Source organism: Carcharodon carcharias, chromosome 27, assembly GCF_017639515.1.
Source record: "Carcharodon carcharias isolate sCarCar2 chromosome 27, sCarCar2.pri, whole genome shotgun sequence".
NCBI classification, from domain to species: Eukaryota; Metazoa; Chordata; class Chondrichthyes; order Lamniformes; family Lamnidae; genus Carcharodon; species Carcharodon carcharias.
The window spans coordinates 15,598,574-15,616,197 of record NC_054493.1 but is presented as its reverse complement, the minus strand read 5'-3'; the positions used below and the strand labels follow the sequence as shown (position 1 = coordinate 15,616,197).

Here is a 17,624-nt window from a genome sequence, read left to right as displayed (position 1 = left end):
ACAAGGTACCAGCGTCATCCTGGAACCGGAAGCAGGAAATGGGAATGTTGTGAATTTCTGCCCTGGACTGACAGTGATGGATTTTGGAAACTCCTTTCATAGGAAAACTAAGCATCACCTCAAGATCTGACAGAGTCAATCGATTCTTCAGGGTCTGAACATCATCAGATTTTGAACATGGAAGCAAAGAGCCCTGTTCAAAGTGGGGAGAAACTGTTCATGTGTTCTGAGTGTGGACGAGGTTTTATCCGGTCATCTGACCTTTCAAAACACATGCACAATCACACTGGGCAGAAGCCTTAGAAATGTGGAGACTATGGAAAGGGATTTAATTACCCATCAGAGCTGGAAATTCATTGGCGTATTCACACTGGGGAGAGGCTGTTCACCTGCTCAGTGTGTGGGAAAGGATTCACTAAGTCATCCCATCTTCTGAGACACCAGCGAGTTCACACCAGAGAAAGGCCTTTCACCTGTACTCAGTGTGGGAAGTGATTTCATGCTTTTCCTCATCTTTTGTCAGACTCTTGCGTTCACACCGACGAGGGATTGTTCAAATGTTCCGACTGTGGGAAAAGCTTTAAAAGCGCAAGGGATTTGCTGAGACACACCCACTCACACTGGTGAGAGGCCATTTAGCTGTACTGTATGTGGGAAATGATTCACTAATTCATCCCAGCTGTCTGAACACCAGCGAGTTCACACTGGGGAGAGACCGTTCATCTGCTCTGAGTGTGGGATGCGATTCATTCGGTCAAGCAGCCTCATTTCACACCGACTAGATCACACTGATAAGAGACCGTTTAAATGTTCTGACTGTGACAAGGGAACTGCTGAGGCACCAGAACACACACTGGGAAGAGGCCATTCACCTGCTCTGCATGTGGGATGGAATTCACTGTCTCCTGCAACCTGCTGAAACACCAGTGCACTCACACTGGGGAGAGGCTGTTTGTCTGCTCCGTGTGTGGGAAGAGATTCATTCAGTTATCGCAGCTCAATAAACATCAGCTTGTTCACACTGATAAGAGACCATTTAAATGTTCTGATTGTGGGAAGAGTTTTAAAAACACAAGTAACCTGCTAACACACCAGTGAATTCACACTGGTAGAGGCCATTCACCTGCTCCCTGTGTGGGAAGAGATTTACTCGGTTAAGCGCCCTGATTTCACACCAACTTGTTCACGCTGTTAAGAGACCATTTAAATGTTCTGACTGTGAAAAGAGCTTTAAATGCAAAAGGGAACTGCTGAGACACGAGTGCAGTCACACTGGAGAGAGGCGATTCCCCTGCTCTGTGTGTGGGAAGGGATTCACTGATTCATCTGGTTTGCTGAAACATCAGTGTATTCACACTGGGGAGAGGCCTTTCACATGATCTGTGTGTGAGAAGCGATTTAATCTATCATCCACCCTGCTGAGACACCAGCGAATTCACAAGTGACTGCAGAGATTAAGTTCTGCCATTATTTCTGCTACATTCTCACAGTTGGGGTTTGTTGCTGCAGATGTTAATAACTGGGCTGAAGTTGAATACTTATATACATTTAATCTGCAAGTAAAGCAGGAAGGGTCACTTTTTAAAAAGCTTACTCCCAGTAATGGAAGCTACCATGAATGTGGTGAATCCCAGTAAAACAATTAGGAAATGAAAGTAATGTTTGTGTCTGGACTTTGTTTTTGGATGACTGTGGGTCAGAGCAAGATGGGTGAGGGCAGTTCAGGGTCAGATGCTGAACATACTGCACCCCACAGGAATATCACAAACTGCCCCTTTCTGGGACAGCTCAGGGTTGGATACTGAACATCCTGCCCCACGGTGACATCCCAAACTGGCCCCGCTCTGAGATAATCATTGCTGGAGGGACAGCAGCCAGGACATAGGAACAAGATGAGGCCATTCAGCCCCACAAGTCTGCTCCCCATTCAGTTAGATTATAGTTGATCTGCACCTTAACTCCATTTTCCCATCTTCGATCCATTTTCTTTGATATCTTTATTTCACAAGAATCGATCGATTCCCAATTGAAAATTTCAATTGATTGCTGGCCTTTTGTGGAGATTGGTCCAGATTTGCATCACCTTTTATGTGAACAAGTTTCTGATTTCACGGCACAGGTTGTGTATCAAACAATGACTCAATGTCTAACACAGACACCATGGGCACAAATCCAGTTACCCTGAGAGAATACATGCAGCTGGACAGGGGTCACTGAACTGAATTCTGACCACAGAAAGTTCACTCGAGCAAAGCAAGGCTGAACATGAAGATAAGGCAGAAACACAAGCAGATGTGATAGTTCACAATTAACCAGAAATCAAACTCAATTAGAGTGAACATTGGAGGAGCTTGATTAGATTCATAATGCATAATCAGTCATAACCTGAGACAATTCATTTAAGGAGTATGGAAAATGCTGGCCAAAGATAGGAATGATTTCATTCTGAGAGGATGAGGAGAGGCTTGGTAGAGGATAGCTAAGAATGTGTATTTTTCAGCTACTGTAGTTCAGCACTCTCACAAGGAAGGAGTGGTTAGATGATGTGAGTGCCAAAAGTAAAATCAACACTTTGGGCAATGAAGCAGATATGCAAAGGAGAAGACCTGTCAGCTCGGTGGCAATTGTAACTTCTGGGTTATTAATAAAAGATTCACATTCCCAACTCTGAGTCAGAAACCCCATTGCAGACAGTCCTGATGAGTGGAGACGACTCTCCAGCTCATTCTGGGTTGATATCAGGCAGGATCAGTGTGTCCAACGGGTCTGGCTGTCCACTCCCATTGTGAGTTGTGGGAACTCATCAAACTCTCCCAGTTGAAACCGGACCAACAGATCGGCTGGAATTAAATGGTTCCAGTCATGGAAGGAGCGCTAAACAGTCTGTGAATTCATCCACTAATTCACACTGTTCTCCAAGGGATGAGTTCAAAAAGAAACAATCGCTACCCTGTAATTTCCTGAAATAATCGCCGCTGTCTGTCCTGAATGAATCCATTTCACTAACAAATGCTCCACATCCACAGGGTTTCTTAAAGCCACAAACAGAAAGGTCCAGTTTTCTCCAGGAGTTTGAGACAAATCAACTTTCAAAATGATGCAGTTTCAGCCACTGAGGGAGATCTGGGCTCAGCCCCGCCCCTTATTCAGTCCGATCGGGTGGAGGACAGCTGCACACGATCGGTCCTCCATCCACGCCCCCTCTTCCTATTGACCCAGAGCTGCCGTCAATCATTGCCTGGCATTGTGACCTGGAGCATGCGCAGTGTGGATGATGTCCGTGGAAGGATGATTGTTTGTCTCATCTTCAGGCGGGAAGGAGGCGGATAAGCGGAGGCAGCGTTAGGGGCGGTGGGTGGGAGGGGAGGCTTCACAAACACCCACTGGAGGCCTCAACGCCAGAAACAAGAAGCTTCAGGTACTTTGTTTACACCAACGAAGCGGTATCTTTCTTGGTGAAAGGCTCAGGTTAACGACCGCCATCGGCATGGGGGGGTTGCGCATGCGCGGTCACCAACTCTCCCTGTCAACAGGAATGACAGAGACAGAGTGAAACAGGCACAGAAACAGCCCCTTCGGCCCATCGTGTCCGTGCCGGCCATCAAGCACCTATCTATTTTCCAGCACCTGGCCCGCAGCCCTGTCTAATATGACGTTTCAAATGCTGATCTAAATACTTCTTAAATGTTATGAGGGTTTGTTCCTTTACCCCCCGCCCCGCCCCCCCCCCCCCCCCCCAGGCAAGTGTGGTCCAGATTCCAGCCACCCTCTGGGGGAAAATAATGTTTCCTCAAATCCCCTCTAAACCTCCTGCCCCTTACCTATGCCCTCTGGTTATTGACACCTCCACTAAAGGGAAACGTTTCTTCCTATCTACACTATCTATGCCCCTCATAATTTTGTACACCAATGTTGTGAATTTCTATCTCTGACTGACAGGGATGGATTTTGTAAACTCCTTTTGCGGGTGGTAAGAAGAGGGTCTTGAGACAAAAAACTCAAACCAAACATAACATTAAGTCTCGATTAATCAGAACCTGAATATCATTGGCCTTTGAGTTTAAGCATCAAATTCCAGGTCATCTCCACCCACTGTGTAAAAAAAGCTCTTACTCTCATTCCCCCTGTATCTCTTGCTCAAAATCTTCAATTTTTGTTCAAAATCCTTTTACAATCAGATAATGGGAAGTTTTTCTTTATGTGCCTTATCTAAACATCTTATAAGCTTGTACACCTCTATCAACTCTCCTCAATCTCCTTTGCTCCAAGGAAAACAACCCCAGTTTCTCCAACCTAACATTCCAACTAAAATCCCTCATCCCTCGAACCATTCTGATAAATCTCTTCTGCACCCTCTCAAGGACCCTCACATCCTCCATTATGTGTGGTGACCACTGGTTTGCACAGACCCAGATGTTCTGTATTTGTGTCTGTGATGTCATCACACATCGACAATTGCGCGGTGACATCACCCCGCTCCCCGGGTATTTCCACAACTGGGAGATTTTTCTCTGACTCCAGTGCTTCTAATATCTTTCCATCTGCACGCTTCAGCAGGAGATTTTAAAATTGAAAACAGTGGAATTGTTATTCAGCATCCATCTACAATTTAGAGCATTTAATGCTATGCTCTGTTATCTGTGAGATGTTCCATGGCTCTGGGGCTGGTGTGACACCTTCACCGTGGATCTGAATCCATGTCCATCCATTGCTCTTTTTCACCTCTTCTCTCGCTGATCACCTCTCTGCTGTTGCCTAATTAATGGGTATATTTTAGTTATGTTTAGTATTTTACTGTTACTTTCACTGACTATGTAACAATGCATTTTCCACAGCTGCCCTTCCCTCAACAATGTGCTGCTGGCTTATCAGTTTTATCTTCCCACAGTATCTTTCAGTCAGGAATTGTTTTTCCTGTGCTATGGTCCATTTCTCTTCCACTTCTGAGCTTATAATGACCATACAATTCTGCACCATTTTTATTCCCCATAATTCATTAACACACTGAAACGTTAACTCTCCACAGATAATGCCTGACCTGCTGAGTATTTCCAGCATTTTCGTGTTTTATTTCAGATTTCCATCAGTTGCAGTATTTTGCTGTTATTTTATTGCAGGCAGCACTCAGAGTTCAGAAACACCGGCAGACCAGTTAAACACCAGTTTGTAGCAATGTGGCTGTTACAGAAGTCCCTGGCCTTCAGTACAGGTCTTTTTAATAAAATCAGAGTATGATAAAAAACAGAAGGCCCTTTAGCCCATTGTGCCCATTCTGGTTCTTGGCAGCACCAAATCAGTTAGTCCCACTCCCCTGCCCATTCCTCATAGTCCAGCAATTGTGTTTTTCTCTTCAGCTGATTATCCAGTTCCCTTTTGAAAACCTTTTTTTGCATCAGTTTGAGCTGGAGGAGAAGCTGCTGGGTTTACCTCCAAGGACTTTGGAACCCAGTAATTTCCAATGTGAAATTGTCGAGGAAGGTAGATTTGAGGAGAGAAAAGGTTGTTGAACGGATACTGTCCAGACAATATAAAAGAGTATTGTTTTAGGAAAAAGTATTTCTGTAGATGCTTTCAATCTACTTTACATATACATATTTTTAAAATTTATCCTTGGGATTGGATGTCACTAACAAGGCCAGCAGCAGATATTACCCATCCCCAGTTGCCTGTGGAGAAGATGATGTTTGACCTCCTTGAACCGCTGCAGTCCGTGTGGTGAAGGTGCTTCCTCAATATTAGATGAGTAGTTATAGGTTATTCACCCAGCGATGATGAAGGAACAGTGATATATGTCCAAGTTAACAACAACAATGTGTATTTATATCGTGCCTTTATGTACTAGAATATTCCAAGGCATTTCACAGAAATGTTTCAAAGCAACATTTGATACCGAGACTCATTGGAAAATGTTAGGGCAGGTGACTAGATTTTGGTGAAATAGGTAGAAGCATCTTAAAGGAGGAAAGCAAAGTTGAGAGGCAAAGAGGTTGAGGGAGGAAATTCCTCAGTCTTGGAAGCTGAAGGTGTGGGAACAGTTAAAATCAAGAATGTTCAGGAGGTTGGAATTAGATGCGTGCAGATATCTCGGAGGGTTGTGAGGCAGAAGGAGATCACAGAGATAGGGAACAGTTGGGGAGGAATTTGAAAATAAGGCTATAAGTTTTAAAATGTAGGTGCTTCTTAAACAGGAACCTTTGTCAGTCAGTGAGAAAGGGGGGTGATGGGTGAACAAAACTTAGTGTGAGTAAGCACACGGGCAGCAGATTACAGGGAGGTTGAATGTGGGAGGTTGGCCGCCCCGGAGTGTGTTAGGATAGTTAAGTCTAGAGGTAACAAAGGAATGGATGAGAGTTTCAGCAGCAGATGAGCTGAGACTAGGGCGGAGTCAGGCGATGTTACTGAGGTGGAAATAGGCAGTCTTGGTGATAACACTGAAATGTGATTGTAAACTCATCTCGTGGTCAGATATTACATAAAAATCATGAGTAGTCTGGTTCAGCCTCAGACAATTTCCAGGGAGAGGGATGGAGTCGGTGACTAGGGAGTGGAGTTTACCACAGGTACTGAAGACAATGGCTTCAGTCTCCCAATATTTAAATGGAGAAAATTTGTTCTCATCCAGGACTGGATGTCAGGCAAGTCAGGATGGTGTGTGAGTTGGAGGGGAACTTGGAGTTGATGGTGTTCACATACACCTGTAACCCTGGTCCTTTCAAGTGGTGGAGGTTGAGGGTTTGGGAGTTTCTGTCCATGTAATGGTTGAGTTGCTCTCTCATTTACTACCTGCCTCTCCCACTTCTCTCTCTCTCTCTTTCCTCCCATAGTGTCCAGAATCTTGTGTAGGCCTAGACCGGGTGGCAGGTTCCCTTCCCTGCAGGACATTAGTGAACCAGTTGGGTTTTTACGACAATCGAGCAGTTTTCATGGTCACTTGTTCCTAGTTCTGGCTGCACAACTTACCAGATTCATTCAGCTCAGTTTCACAACCTGCCTTTGGTATGTGTGGGTTCTCTCTCTCCTTTTTTCTGTTTTAAATCAATTGCATAGGAGATTAGAAGGGGAGGATTTGCAGTTCAGAACTTCAAACTAAACATCACATCAGGATCTGAATGAGTCGCCCAATTCATCAGGACCTGAATATCATCAGCCTTTGAACATGGAACCAAAAAGCACCATTCACACTGGGGAAAAACTATGGAAATGTGGGGACTATGAGAATGGATTCAATTATCCATCTGAGCTAGAAATTCACCAGCGAATTCACAGAGGAGAGGTCGTTCACCTGCTCTGAGTGCGGGAAGATATTCACAAAGTCAAACAACCTGCTAAAACACCAGCGAGTTCACACTGGGAAGAGGCTGCTCCGAGTGTGGGAAGGGATTCATTAATTCATCTGACCTGCTGACACACTGAAGAGTTCACACTGGGGAGGGGCCGTTCATCTGCCCCAACTGTGGGAAGGGATTCGCTCAGTCAACACCCTGCTTATACACCAGTGAGGTCACACTGGGGAGAGACCTGCTGTGTGTGTGGGAAAGGATTTACTTGTTCATCAAACCTGATGAGACACCAGCAAATTCACACCGATAAGAAACCTTTCAAATGCACAGACTGTGAGAAGTGCTATAAAAGTATTGAGGAACTGATGTCCCACCAATGTTTTCACACTGACGAGAGACCATTCAGGTGCTCTCACTGTGGGGCTGGGTTCAAGCAAACATGTGAACTTACTGTACACCAGCGAATTCACACTGGGGAGAGACCGTTCCTCTGCTCCAAGTGTGGGAAGGGATTCACTCAGTCATCCAACCTGCTGAGGCATCAGCAAGTTCACACTGATGAGAGACCTTTTAAATGCCCAGACTGCGGAAAGTGCTATAAAAGTTCTGGGGAACTGATGCGCCATCAACGTGTTCACACTGATGTGAGACCATTCAGATGCTCTCAATGTGGTACTGGTTTCAGGCAATCATCTCAGCTCACTATACACCAGCAAGCTCACACTGGAGCGTGACCATTCATCTGTTCCATGTGTGGAAAGAGATTCACTCAGTCATCCCACCTGCAGAAACACCAGCAAGTTCACAGTGCAGAGAGACCATTTATCTGCTTCGTGTGTGGGAAGAGATTCACTTGGTCATCCACCCCGATGAGTCACCAGCGAGTTCACAAACAATTACAGTGACTGGATTTTGCTGTTAATCACGTCCAGAACTGAACCATGTTCATTGCTGTCTATTTTTACTGACCTTAATAAACTCCTGCCTAGTTGTCATGGTTAGTTTTCTGGATAAAAGTCCAATAAATTAGCTTTGTATTAAACACAGTGTGTTGAATCTTCTTAATATCTCTAACACATTAGTTCCTTTTGAAGTTCTTTCCCATCTCCTCCATCCTCACCTCCCAACAACAAGTGTGAGGAGTTCATGCAGCTTCTTTGTCATGAAGATTGAGACAATCTGATTAGCTGCCTCTGCTGCTTCCCTCCCTTCCACTAGCCCACTGGGAAAAACTGTATCTAAAGTTCTTCCCTCTCCAAGCCCTGAACTTGCATCTTTCTCCAATTTCTCTCCTATCTTCTAACTTCCTCAAAGTTCATCTTGTCCACGAGACCTGCCTTCTGCTCCCTTGACCCTATTCTCACTAAACTGCTGACCACCTAACTTCCCTCAACAATGGGGTCCTCAATTTATTGATGGAGAAATGAAGTACAAAAGCAAGGAAGTCACACTGAATCTTTATAAATCACTTTCTAATCCTCAGCTCAAATATTGTGTTCAGTTCTGAAGACCAAACTTCAAGAAAGATGTCAAGGCCTTGGAGAGAGTACATGGAAAATTGACCAGAATAGTATCAGGGATGAGGGGTTTCCGTTATGTAGAGAGACTGGAGAATCTTGGATGGTTCTCTTTAGAGCAGAGAAGATTAAGGAGTGATTTTAATAGAGGTGTGAGCATTTTTGAAGAACTTTAATCAAATAGGGAGAAATTGTTTCCATTAGCAGGATGGTTGGTAACTGCAGGACACAGATTTAAAATAATTGGCAAAAAATCCAGGATGGAGATGAGGAGAGATTATTTTACGCAGTGAGTTCTGATGATCTAGAACACATTGTCTGAATGACTGGTGGAAGCAGATCTAATAGTAACTTTCAAAAGTGATTTGGACTTTTACTTCATAAGGAAAGATTTTTCAGGACTCAGGAGAAAGATCAGGGGAGTGGGACAGAATGTCAACATTTTCAGTGAGGCAGTACAGACAAAATGAACTGAATGGCCACCTTGTGAGTTCTATGATTCGATCATGTGGTGCTTATTATGAATCATTATCCTGTTATAGAATCATAGGATCTCATCAGTGTACAGCACAGAAGGAGGCCACTTGGCTCATCGAATCTGCACTGGCTCTTTCAAAGAGCAATCCAGTTAATCCCACTCGTCCACTCTTTCCCCATATCCCTGGATGAGATTTCAGCTGATCATCTGGCCTGTCAAGGCACAAGCCCAGTCACACTGGGGAGAAACCATGTTAATGTGGGGACAGTGGAAAGGGATTAAAGTACTCATTTGAGTTGGAAATTCATCAGCACAAACATACCTGGGAGAGGCCGTTCACCTGCTCCATGTGTAGGAAGGGATTTGCTCGGTCATTCAGCTCTCAAACACACCAGCAAGTTCATACTAGAGAGAGAGGGGGTTTAAATGCTTAGAACGTGACAAAAATTTTAAAAGCTGGTTCCTGTTTTTATTGGTGGACGTGGCCTAATGGACTACTTTCTGAGGCCCAATTGCTGCTGCAGAAAAAGCTCGTGAAAAGGTCAGTGTTCATATTTTCTGTAAAGCTGATTTCTTCAATAATCAGGTCATCCCATTTACTGACAAAGCAGCACAGTCACATCAGAGAGAGGCTGTTGATATATTTCATAAGAGTGAGGGCATTTTGTTATTTTTCCAACTGTTCACACTGCAGTTTAAAGGTTCAAAGGGTTTCATGCATGATCAGCATATTTTTACCATAGTCTTTTTAAATGTTCCGTTTGATAGGAAAAGACTCCCTTGTTCATCACACCTGCTGACATACTAGTGAGCTCACGTGTGAGTTCAACAGGGGATGGATTCTACAATTATTTCTACTGTTTTGGTGACTCTTAATTCCTGACCAATTCCAATTCCCCTTCTCTGAAAGTGGATAATGGCCCGCGCATTTGGGTTCCTCTATAACCTGTTTCCTAATTTTAATTTATGGTTCTTCAGTCCCAGTCTGAACCTGGTAACAGCCAAGAAATCACGAAAACCATGTCTCATTTGCAATGGCGGGGCATTTCCCCAGCATCCCTTGTGGCGGAGAATGTCCCCCATCCAGACCACAGGAGCCTAGTGCGCAAGTGCAGGACAGCACAATGTTTGGAGCATGCACAGTGGGAGTGATAGCAAAGGGACTGTACCTGCATAAAAATAAAAATCTGCGGATGCTGGAAATCTAAAACAAAAATAGAATTACCTGGAAAAACTCAGCAGGTCTGGCAGCATCGGTGGAGAAGAAAAGAGTTGACATTTCGAGTCCTCATGACCCTTCAACAGAACTGAGTGAATATTAGGAGAGGGGTGAAATATAAGCTGGCTTAAGGTGGGGGGGTGGGGGTAGTGTGGTTGTAGGGACATGCAAGCAGTGATAGGAGCAGATAATCAAAAGATGTCACAGACAAAGGAACAAAGAGGTGTTGAAGGTGGTGATATTATCTAAACGAATGTGCTAATTAAGAATGGATGGTAGGACACTCAAAGTACAGCTCTAGTGGGGGTGGGGTGGAAAGACTAGCAGGGCGTAAAATATTTAAAAATAATGGAAATAGGTGGGAAAAGAAAAATCTATATAAATTATTGGAAAAAACAAAAGGAAGGGAGAAGAAACGAAAGGGGGTGGGGATGGAGGAGGGAGTTCAAGATCTAAAGTACATGCATGTCATCTCTGCAGCCAATAAGGTAGCTGCATGTCGGAGGGAGCGATGAGAGCAGTGAGTGGATGGAAAGGCTCCGTGAACACCCAGTGAAAGCATCAAACCCCGAATAAGAAGCTCCCAGCCCAGTCTCGGGTTTTCTGGAGCCGCTGAGCTTCCTGTGGTCACAGGCGCAGGTTAGCGGCTGCCATATAGAGCGGGGGGTCAATGTGCAGCAGTGCGCATGCGCGGTCATCCCTGTCCCTGTCAGCAGGAGGAGGGAATGTTGTGCATTTCTATCCGGGACTGACGGATGGATTTTGGAAACTCTTTTTACAGGGGTGGGCGGGGGGCGCGTGGGGGTTAGGAGGGGAGAATTTGCCAACGGAAATTTAAAGCCAAGCACCACATCAGGACTGATAGAATCATTCGATTCATCAGGACCTGGATATTATTGGCCTTTGAGTGTAAGCATTGAGTTCCAGGTCATTACCATTCACTGTGTAAAATTTCTTCCTCACAATCCCCCTGTAGATCTTAAATCCGTTTCCCCAATCATTTTGTGGTCTGCTAATGGGAACAGCTTTTCTTTATCTACCTTATTTAAATCTATTATAAATTTGCCCACCTCTATCAAATCTCCCTTCAATCTCCTTTGCTCCAAGGAGAACAACCCCAGTTTCTCCAACCTAACATTGCAACTATAATCCCTCATTCCTGGAACCATTCTGGTAAATCTCCTCTGCACCCTCTCAAGGACCATCACATCCTTCATAATGTGTGGTGATCACTGGTTTGCACAGACCCAGATGTTCTGTGTTCGTGTCTATGATGTCATCACACATCGACAATTACACGGTGACATCACTCCGCTCCCCGGGTATTTCCTCAACTGGGAGATTTTTCTTTGTGACTCCAGTGCTTCTGATATCTTTCCATCTGCAGGCTCCAACAGGAGATTTTAAAATTGAAAACAGTGAAATTGTTTCAGAAGTGAGTCCCTCACCAACCTGACTTAGAAATATATTGTCGTCCCTTCAGTGTTGCTAGGTCAAAATCCTGGAATTCCCTTCCAACCAGCACTGTGGGTGTACCTACACCCCATGGACTGCAGCGGTTCAAGAAGGCAGCTCACCACCACCTTCTCAAAGGCAATTAGGGATGGGCAATAAATGTTGGCCCAGCTAGGGGATGTCCACATCCCGTGAATGAATAAAAAAGTGAGTATTTTTGACCATTCATCTAAAATTTAGAGCTTTTAATGCTATGCTCTGTTACCTGTGAAAGGTTCCATGGTTCTGGAGCTGGTGTGGCTCCTTTACTGTGGATCTGAAACCATGTCCATCCATTGCTCTGTTTCACCTCTGCCCTTTCTGATCACCTCTCTGCCATTGTCTAACTTCCTCTATCTCTAATAATGGGTGTATTTTAGTTATGTTTAGTACATTTTACTGTTACTTCTGCCGACCATGTCTAAATGAGGTTTCTGCCACTGCCCATCCCCCGACCATGTGCTGCTGGCTTCCCAGCTTTATCTTCCCACAGTATCTTTCATGGTCAGGAATTGTTTTTCCTGCACTATAGCCCATTTCTCTTCTGTTTTTGAGCTTATATTGACCATTAAATTCTGCACAATTTTTAATACCCGTAGTTCATTTTGCAGACTGAAATGTTAACTCTGATTCTCTCTCCACAGATGTTGCCTGACCTGCTGAGTTTTTCCAGCATTTTCTCTTTGTACCTCAGATTTCCAGCACTGCAGAATTTGCTATTATTTTATTGCAGGCGTTGCTCACAGAACCGAGTCTAGAAACACCGGTGGACCAATTAAGAGCCGGTTTGTAGCAGTGTCGACAGTGGCTGCAGAAGTTAGTCCCTGGCCTCCAGTGTAGGCCCACTTTCATTGAGTTATAGAATCACCAAGTGACTGCAATACAGAAGAAGACTATAGCCCGTCACCCCATGCTGGTTGTCTGCGAGAGCAACTCAGTTAGTCCCACTCCCCTGCCCTTCTCTCATAGTCCAGTGATTGTGATTTTCACTTCAGGCGTTTATCCAATTTCCTTTTGAAAGCCTTTGTTATATCAGTTCGAGCTGGAGGGGTGATGGAGGAGAATCTGCTGGGTTTATAACCCTGAGGACTTTGGAACCCAGTCGGACCCAGCAATTTCCAATGTGAAATTGTCGAGGGAGGTAGATTCCAGGAAAGTTCAGGTTGCAAGAGGATATTGTTCCAGAACAAGTATTTCTGTGGATGCTTTTATTCTATTTTACACATGCATATTTTTAAAATGTATTCTTGGATTTGGGAGTCACTAACAAGACCAGCAGCAGATATTACCCATCCCCAATTACCTGTGGAGAAGATGATGTTTGACCTTCTTGAACCACTGCAGTCCATGTGGTGAAGGTGCTCCCACAATGCTGTTAGATAAAGAGTTACAGGTTATTCATCCAGTGATGAGGAAGGAACAATGATATATGTCCAAATCAACAGCAATAATTTGTATTTGTATAGTGCCTTTCAATATAATAAAACACTCCAAGGTGTTTCATAGAAATGTTACAAAGCACATTTGACACCGAGCCCCATAAGGAGATATTAGGGCAGGTGACCCAAAGGTCGGTTGAAGAGGAGGGGGGGAAGGGGGAGAGGTTTAGGGAGGAAATTCCAGAGCTTGGCACCGAGGCAACTGAAAGAACAGCCACCGAAGGCCTTTTAAAATCAGGCACGCTCAGGAGGCCGGATTAGAGGAGAACATATATCTTGGAGGGTTGTAAGGCTGGAGGAGATCACAGAGATAGGGAGTGGTGAGATTATGGAGGGATTTGAAAACAAGAATGAGAAACTTAAAATGTAGGTGCTTCTTAACCTGGAGTATTTAAACGTCAGTGAATACAGGAGTGATGGGTGAACAAGACTTGGTGCGAGTAAGCACACGGGCAGCAGAGTTTTGAATGACCTTAAGATTACGAGGAGGTTGAATGTGGGAGGCTGGCCAGTGGTGTGTTAGAATAGATAAGTCTAGAGGTAACTAAGGAATGGATGAGAGTCTCAGCAGCAGACGAGCTGAAACTAGGGTGGAGTCAGGTGATCTAACTGAGGTGGAAACAGGCGGTCTTGGTGATTTTAGATTTCCCCCTATTTATACCTTTCTCTGTTGCCTTGTCTCTACTCTTTGATTTACCACATCTTCCCAAATTTTTATTCTTCTTGTCAAAATGGACAATTTCACATTTTCCCACATTATACCCCATTTGCCAAATTATTGCCTGTTGACCTAACCTATCTATATCCCTTTGTAGCCTCCTGACATCCTCTTCACAACTTCCTTTCCTACCTATCTTTGTATTATTAGCAAATTTAGCAACCATACCTTTGGCTTCTTCATCCCAGTTATTTACATAAATTGTAAGAAGTTGAGGCTGCAGCACTGATCCCTGTGACACCCCACTCATTACAGCTTGCCAACCAGAAAATGACCCATTTATGCATACTCTCTGTTCCTGTTGGCCAACCAATCTTCTATCCATGCCAATATGTTACCCACTGCATCGCAACTTTTATTTTCCATCATAATCTTTGATGTGGCACCTTAGCAACTGTGTTCTGGAAATCTAAGTACAGTGCATTCACCAAGAGGGATGGAGTCAGTGGCTCGGGAGTGGAGCTTGTTGCTGGACTGAAGACAATGGCTTCAGTCTTCCCAATATTTAAATGGAAGTGATTTCGGCTCATCCAGTACTGGAAATCAAACAAGTCAGGATAGTGTGTGACCTAGAGAGGAACTTGGAGGTAATGATGTTTGCATACACCTTCTACCTTGGTCATTCTGGGTAGTGAAGATTGATGGTTTGGGAGATTCTGTCAAAATTCTGGTTAGTTGTAGGTATATAAAACTCCCCTTAATCCACTGCCTCTCCCACCTCTCTATTTCTCTCTCTCTCCCTCTTCCCATAGAGGCTAGAGTCTTGTGTAGGCCCAAATTGGGTGACAGGTTCCCTTCCCTGAAGGACATTAGTGAACCAGTTGGGTTTTTATGATAATCCAGACGCTTTGATGGTCATTTTTTCCTAGTGCTGTCCCCACAAATTACCAGATTCATTCAGCTCAATTTCACAACCTGCCCTTGTGTTTTTGTGGATTCTCTTTCACTCCCTTTTTTCTGTTTTCAATACATTTCACAGGGTATTAGAAGGGGAGGATTTGCAGTCAGGAAACTCAAACCAAATATCACATCAGGATCTGATGGAGTCGCCCAATTTATCGTAACTTGAATATCATTGGAGTTTGAACATGGAAGGAGAAAGCACCATTCACAGCGGGATGAAACCGTGCACATGCTCTGTGTGTGGACAAGGCTTCAACCGATCATCTGATATGTCGAAACACCAGTGCATTCACACTAGAGAGAGGGGCTGTTCACCTGCACTGAGTGTGGAAGGGGATTCACTCAGGCAAATGATTTGCTGAGACACCAGCGAATTCACACTGGGGAGACACCATTCACCTGTTCTGATTGTGGGAAGGGATTCACTCAGGCAAATGATTTGCTGAGACACCAGCGAATTCACACTGGGGAGAAGCCATTCACCTGCTCCGAGTGTGGGAAGGGATTCACTCAGGCAAATGATTTGCTGAGACACCAGCGAATTCACACTGGGGAGAGGCCATTCACCTACTCCGAGTGTGGGACAGGATTCATTCAGTTATCCAACCTATTGGTTCACCAGCGAGTTCACACTGGGGAGAAGCCGTTCACCTGTTCTGAATGTGGGAAGAGATTCACTTGGTCACAAGCCTGCAGAGACACCAGCGAGTCCACACTGAAACAAATCCTTCCACTTGCACAGAGTCTGGGGAGGGACTCATTCAGTTATCCAACCTGCAGACAGACCAAGTTCACACTGAAGCAAGTCCTTCCATCTGCATAGAGTCTGAGGAGGGACTCATTCAGTCATCCAACCTGCAGACACACCAACAAATTCACACTGAATCAAGTCCTTCCACCTGCAGAGAGTCTGGGGAGGGACTCATTGATGTTATCCAACCTGTTAACAGAACAGCGAGATCACACTGACAAGAGACCTTTTAAATGTCCAAACAATGAGAAATACTCTACAAGTTCCCTGGAGCTGAAGTGCCATCAAGTTGTTCATTATGACGAGAGACCGTTCAGGTGCTCTCACTGCGGGACTGAGTTCAGGCGATCATCTGACCTCAGTGAACACCAATACTCACTCTAGGGAGAGACCCTTCACTTTCCCCGAGTGTGGAAAAGGACTCACTCAGTCACCCAAACTGCACACACGCCAGCGTACTCACACTGGGGAGAGGCCATTCACCTGCCCCGATTGTGGGAAGGGATTCACCCAGTCATCCAACTTGCTGAGACACCAGTGAGTTCACACTGGGCAGAGACCATTCACCTGCTCCGAGTTTGGGAAGGGATTCACTCAGTTATCACATCTACTGAGACATCAGCATGTTCACACTGGGGCGTAACCGTTCACCTGCCCAGTATGTGGGGAGGGATTCACTCACTTATCACACCGGCTAAGACACCAGCGTGTTCACACTGGGGATAAACCATTCACCTGCTCCGTGTATGGGAAGGAATTCACTCAGACAAATGACCTGCTGAGACACCAGTGAATTCACACTGGGAAGAGGTCATACACCTGCTCCAAGTGAGAGAAGGGCTTCTCTCGGTCACCCAACCTCCTCCGACACACCAGCGATTTCACATTGGGCAAGACCTTTTAAATTCCTGGACTGTGGGAAGTGAAATAAAAGTTCTTGGGAAGTGTTCCATCTACATGTTCACGCTGACGAGAGACCGTTCAGGTGCTCTCACTGCAGATCTGTATCCAGGAAATCATTTCAATTCACTGTACATCAGGAATTTCACAGTGGGGAGAGGCCATCCACCTGCTTGACATGTGGGAAGGAATTTGCTGAGACACCAGCGAGTTCACAAGTAACCACTGTGATTGGATTTTGCTATTAATCATAATTAGGACTGAAGCATGTCCATTGCGTCTGTTTCTGTTGATGTTATTAAACTCCAACCCAGTTATAGGGGCTAATATTCTGGATAAAAGTCAAATAAATCAGCTTTGAATCAAATACACTGTGTCAAGTCTTTTAAATATCTCTAACACAAGTTAGAAGTGCTCTCCCTCTCCCCGTCTCCTCCATCCTCACCTCCAACAACAAGTGTGAGGAGCTCATGGAGTTTCTTCATTACTGAGATTGAGACAATCTGAACAGCTGCCTCTGCTGCTTTCCTCTCTTCTAGTAGCTCCCCGGGACAAACTGCCTCTAAAATTCCCCCTTGTCTGAGCCCTGAACCTGCATCTTTCTCCAGTTTCTCTCTCGTATCCCCTCATGTGCTCATCTTGTCCATCAGAGGCACCTTCTGCTCACAAGGGGCTGAATGGCCTCCCTCTGCTGTAACAATCTGTCATCAACCCTGTTACTACTAAACTGCTGATCACCCACGTAAGCTGGTGTAGTTCTCTATCTTCAGGTGTTACGCTGCTTTCTTTTAAATATGTAAAATGTAAAACGAGCAGAACAATGGTCTGTTGGTCTGTTATTAATGTATTAATAGAGATTGATTGTCAGGATTGACCAACAATAATTATTGCATGGTGTGAATGGTAGGAGTTGGAACTTGATCTT

General features: G+C 44.7%; 1 protein-coding gene across 1 annotated transcript; it reads left to right on the top strand.

The window, feature by feature from the left end:
• Positions 1-11,764: 11,764 nt before the first annotated feature.
• On the top strand, positions 11,765-17,028 carry LOC121270294 (gastrula zinc finger protein XlCGF8.2DB-like). The gene is made up of 3 exons (XM_041175606.1): positions 11,765-11,816; positions 12,722-12,804; positions 15,347-17,028. The coding sequence occupies exons 1-3, from the start codon at positions 11,765-11,767 to the stop codon at positions 15,869-15,871; spliced, it is 660 nt and encodes a 219-aa protein (XP_041031540.1). The 3' UTR covers positions 15,872-17,028.
• The last annotated feature ends 596 nt before the right edge of the window (positions 17,029-17,624 follow it).

Coding starts and splice junctions, on each gene's coding strand:
- LOC121270294 (XM_041175606.1), top strand. CDS start 11,765: ATGATGTCATCACACATCGACAATTACACGGTGACATCACTCCGCTCC. Junction 11,817..12,721: donor GACATCACTCCGCTCCCCGG/GTATTTCCTCAA, acceptor ATTTTATTGCAG/GCGTTGCTCACAGAACCGAG. Junction 12,805..15,346: donor TGTCGACAGTGGCTGCAGAA/GTTAGTCCCTGG, acceptor CATTCACACTAG/AGAGAGGGGCTGTTCACCTG.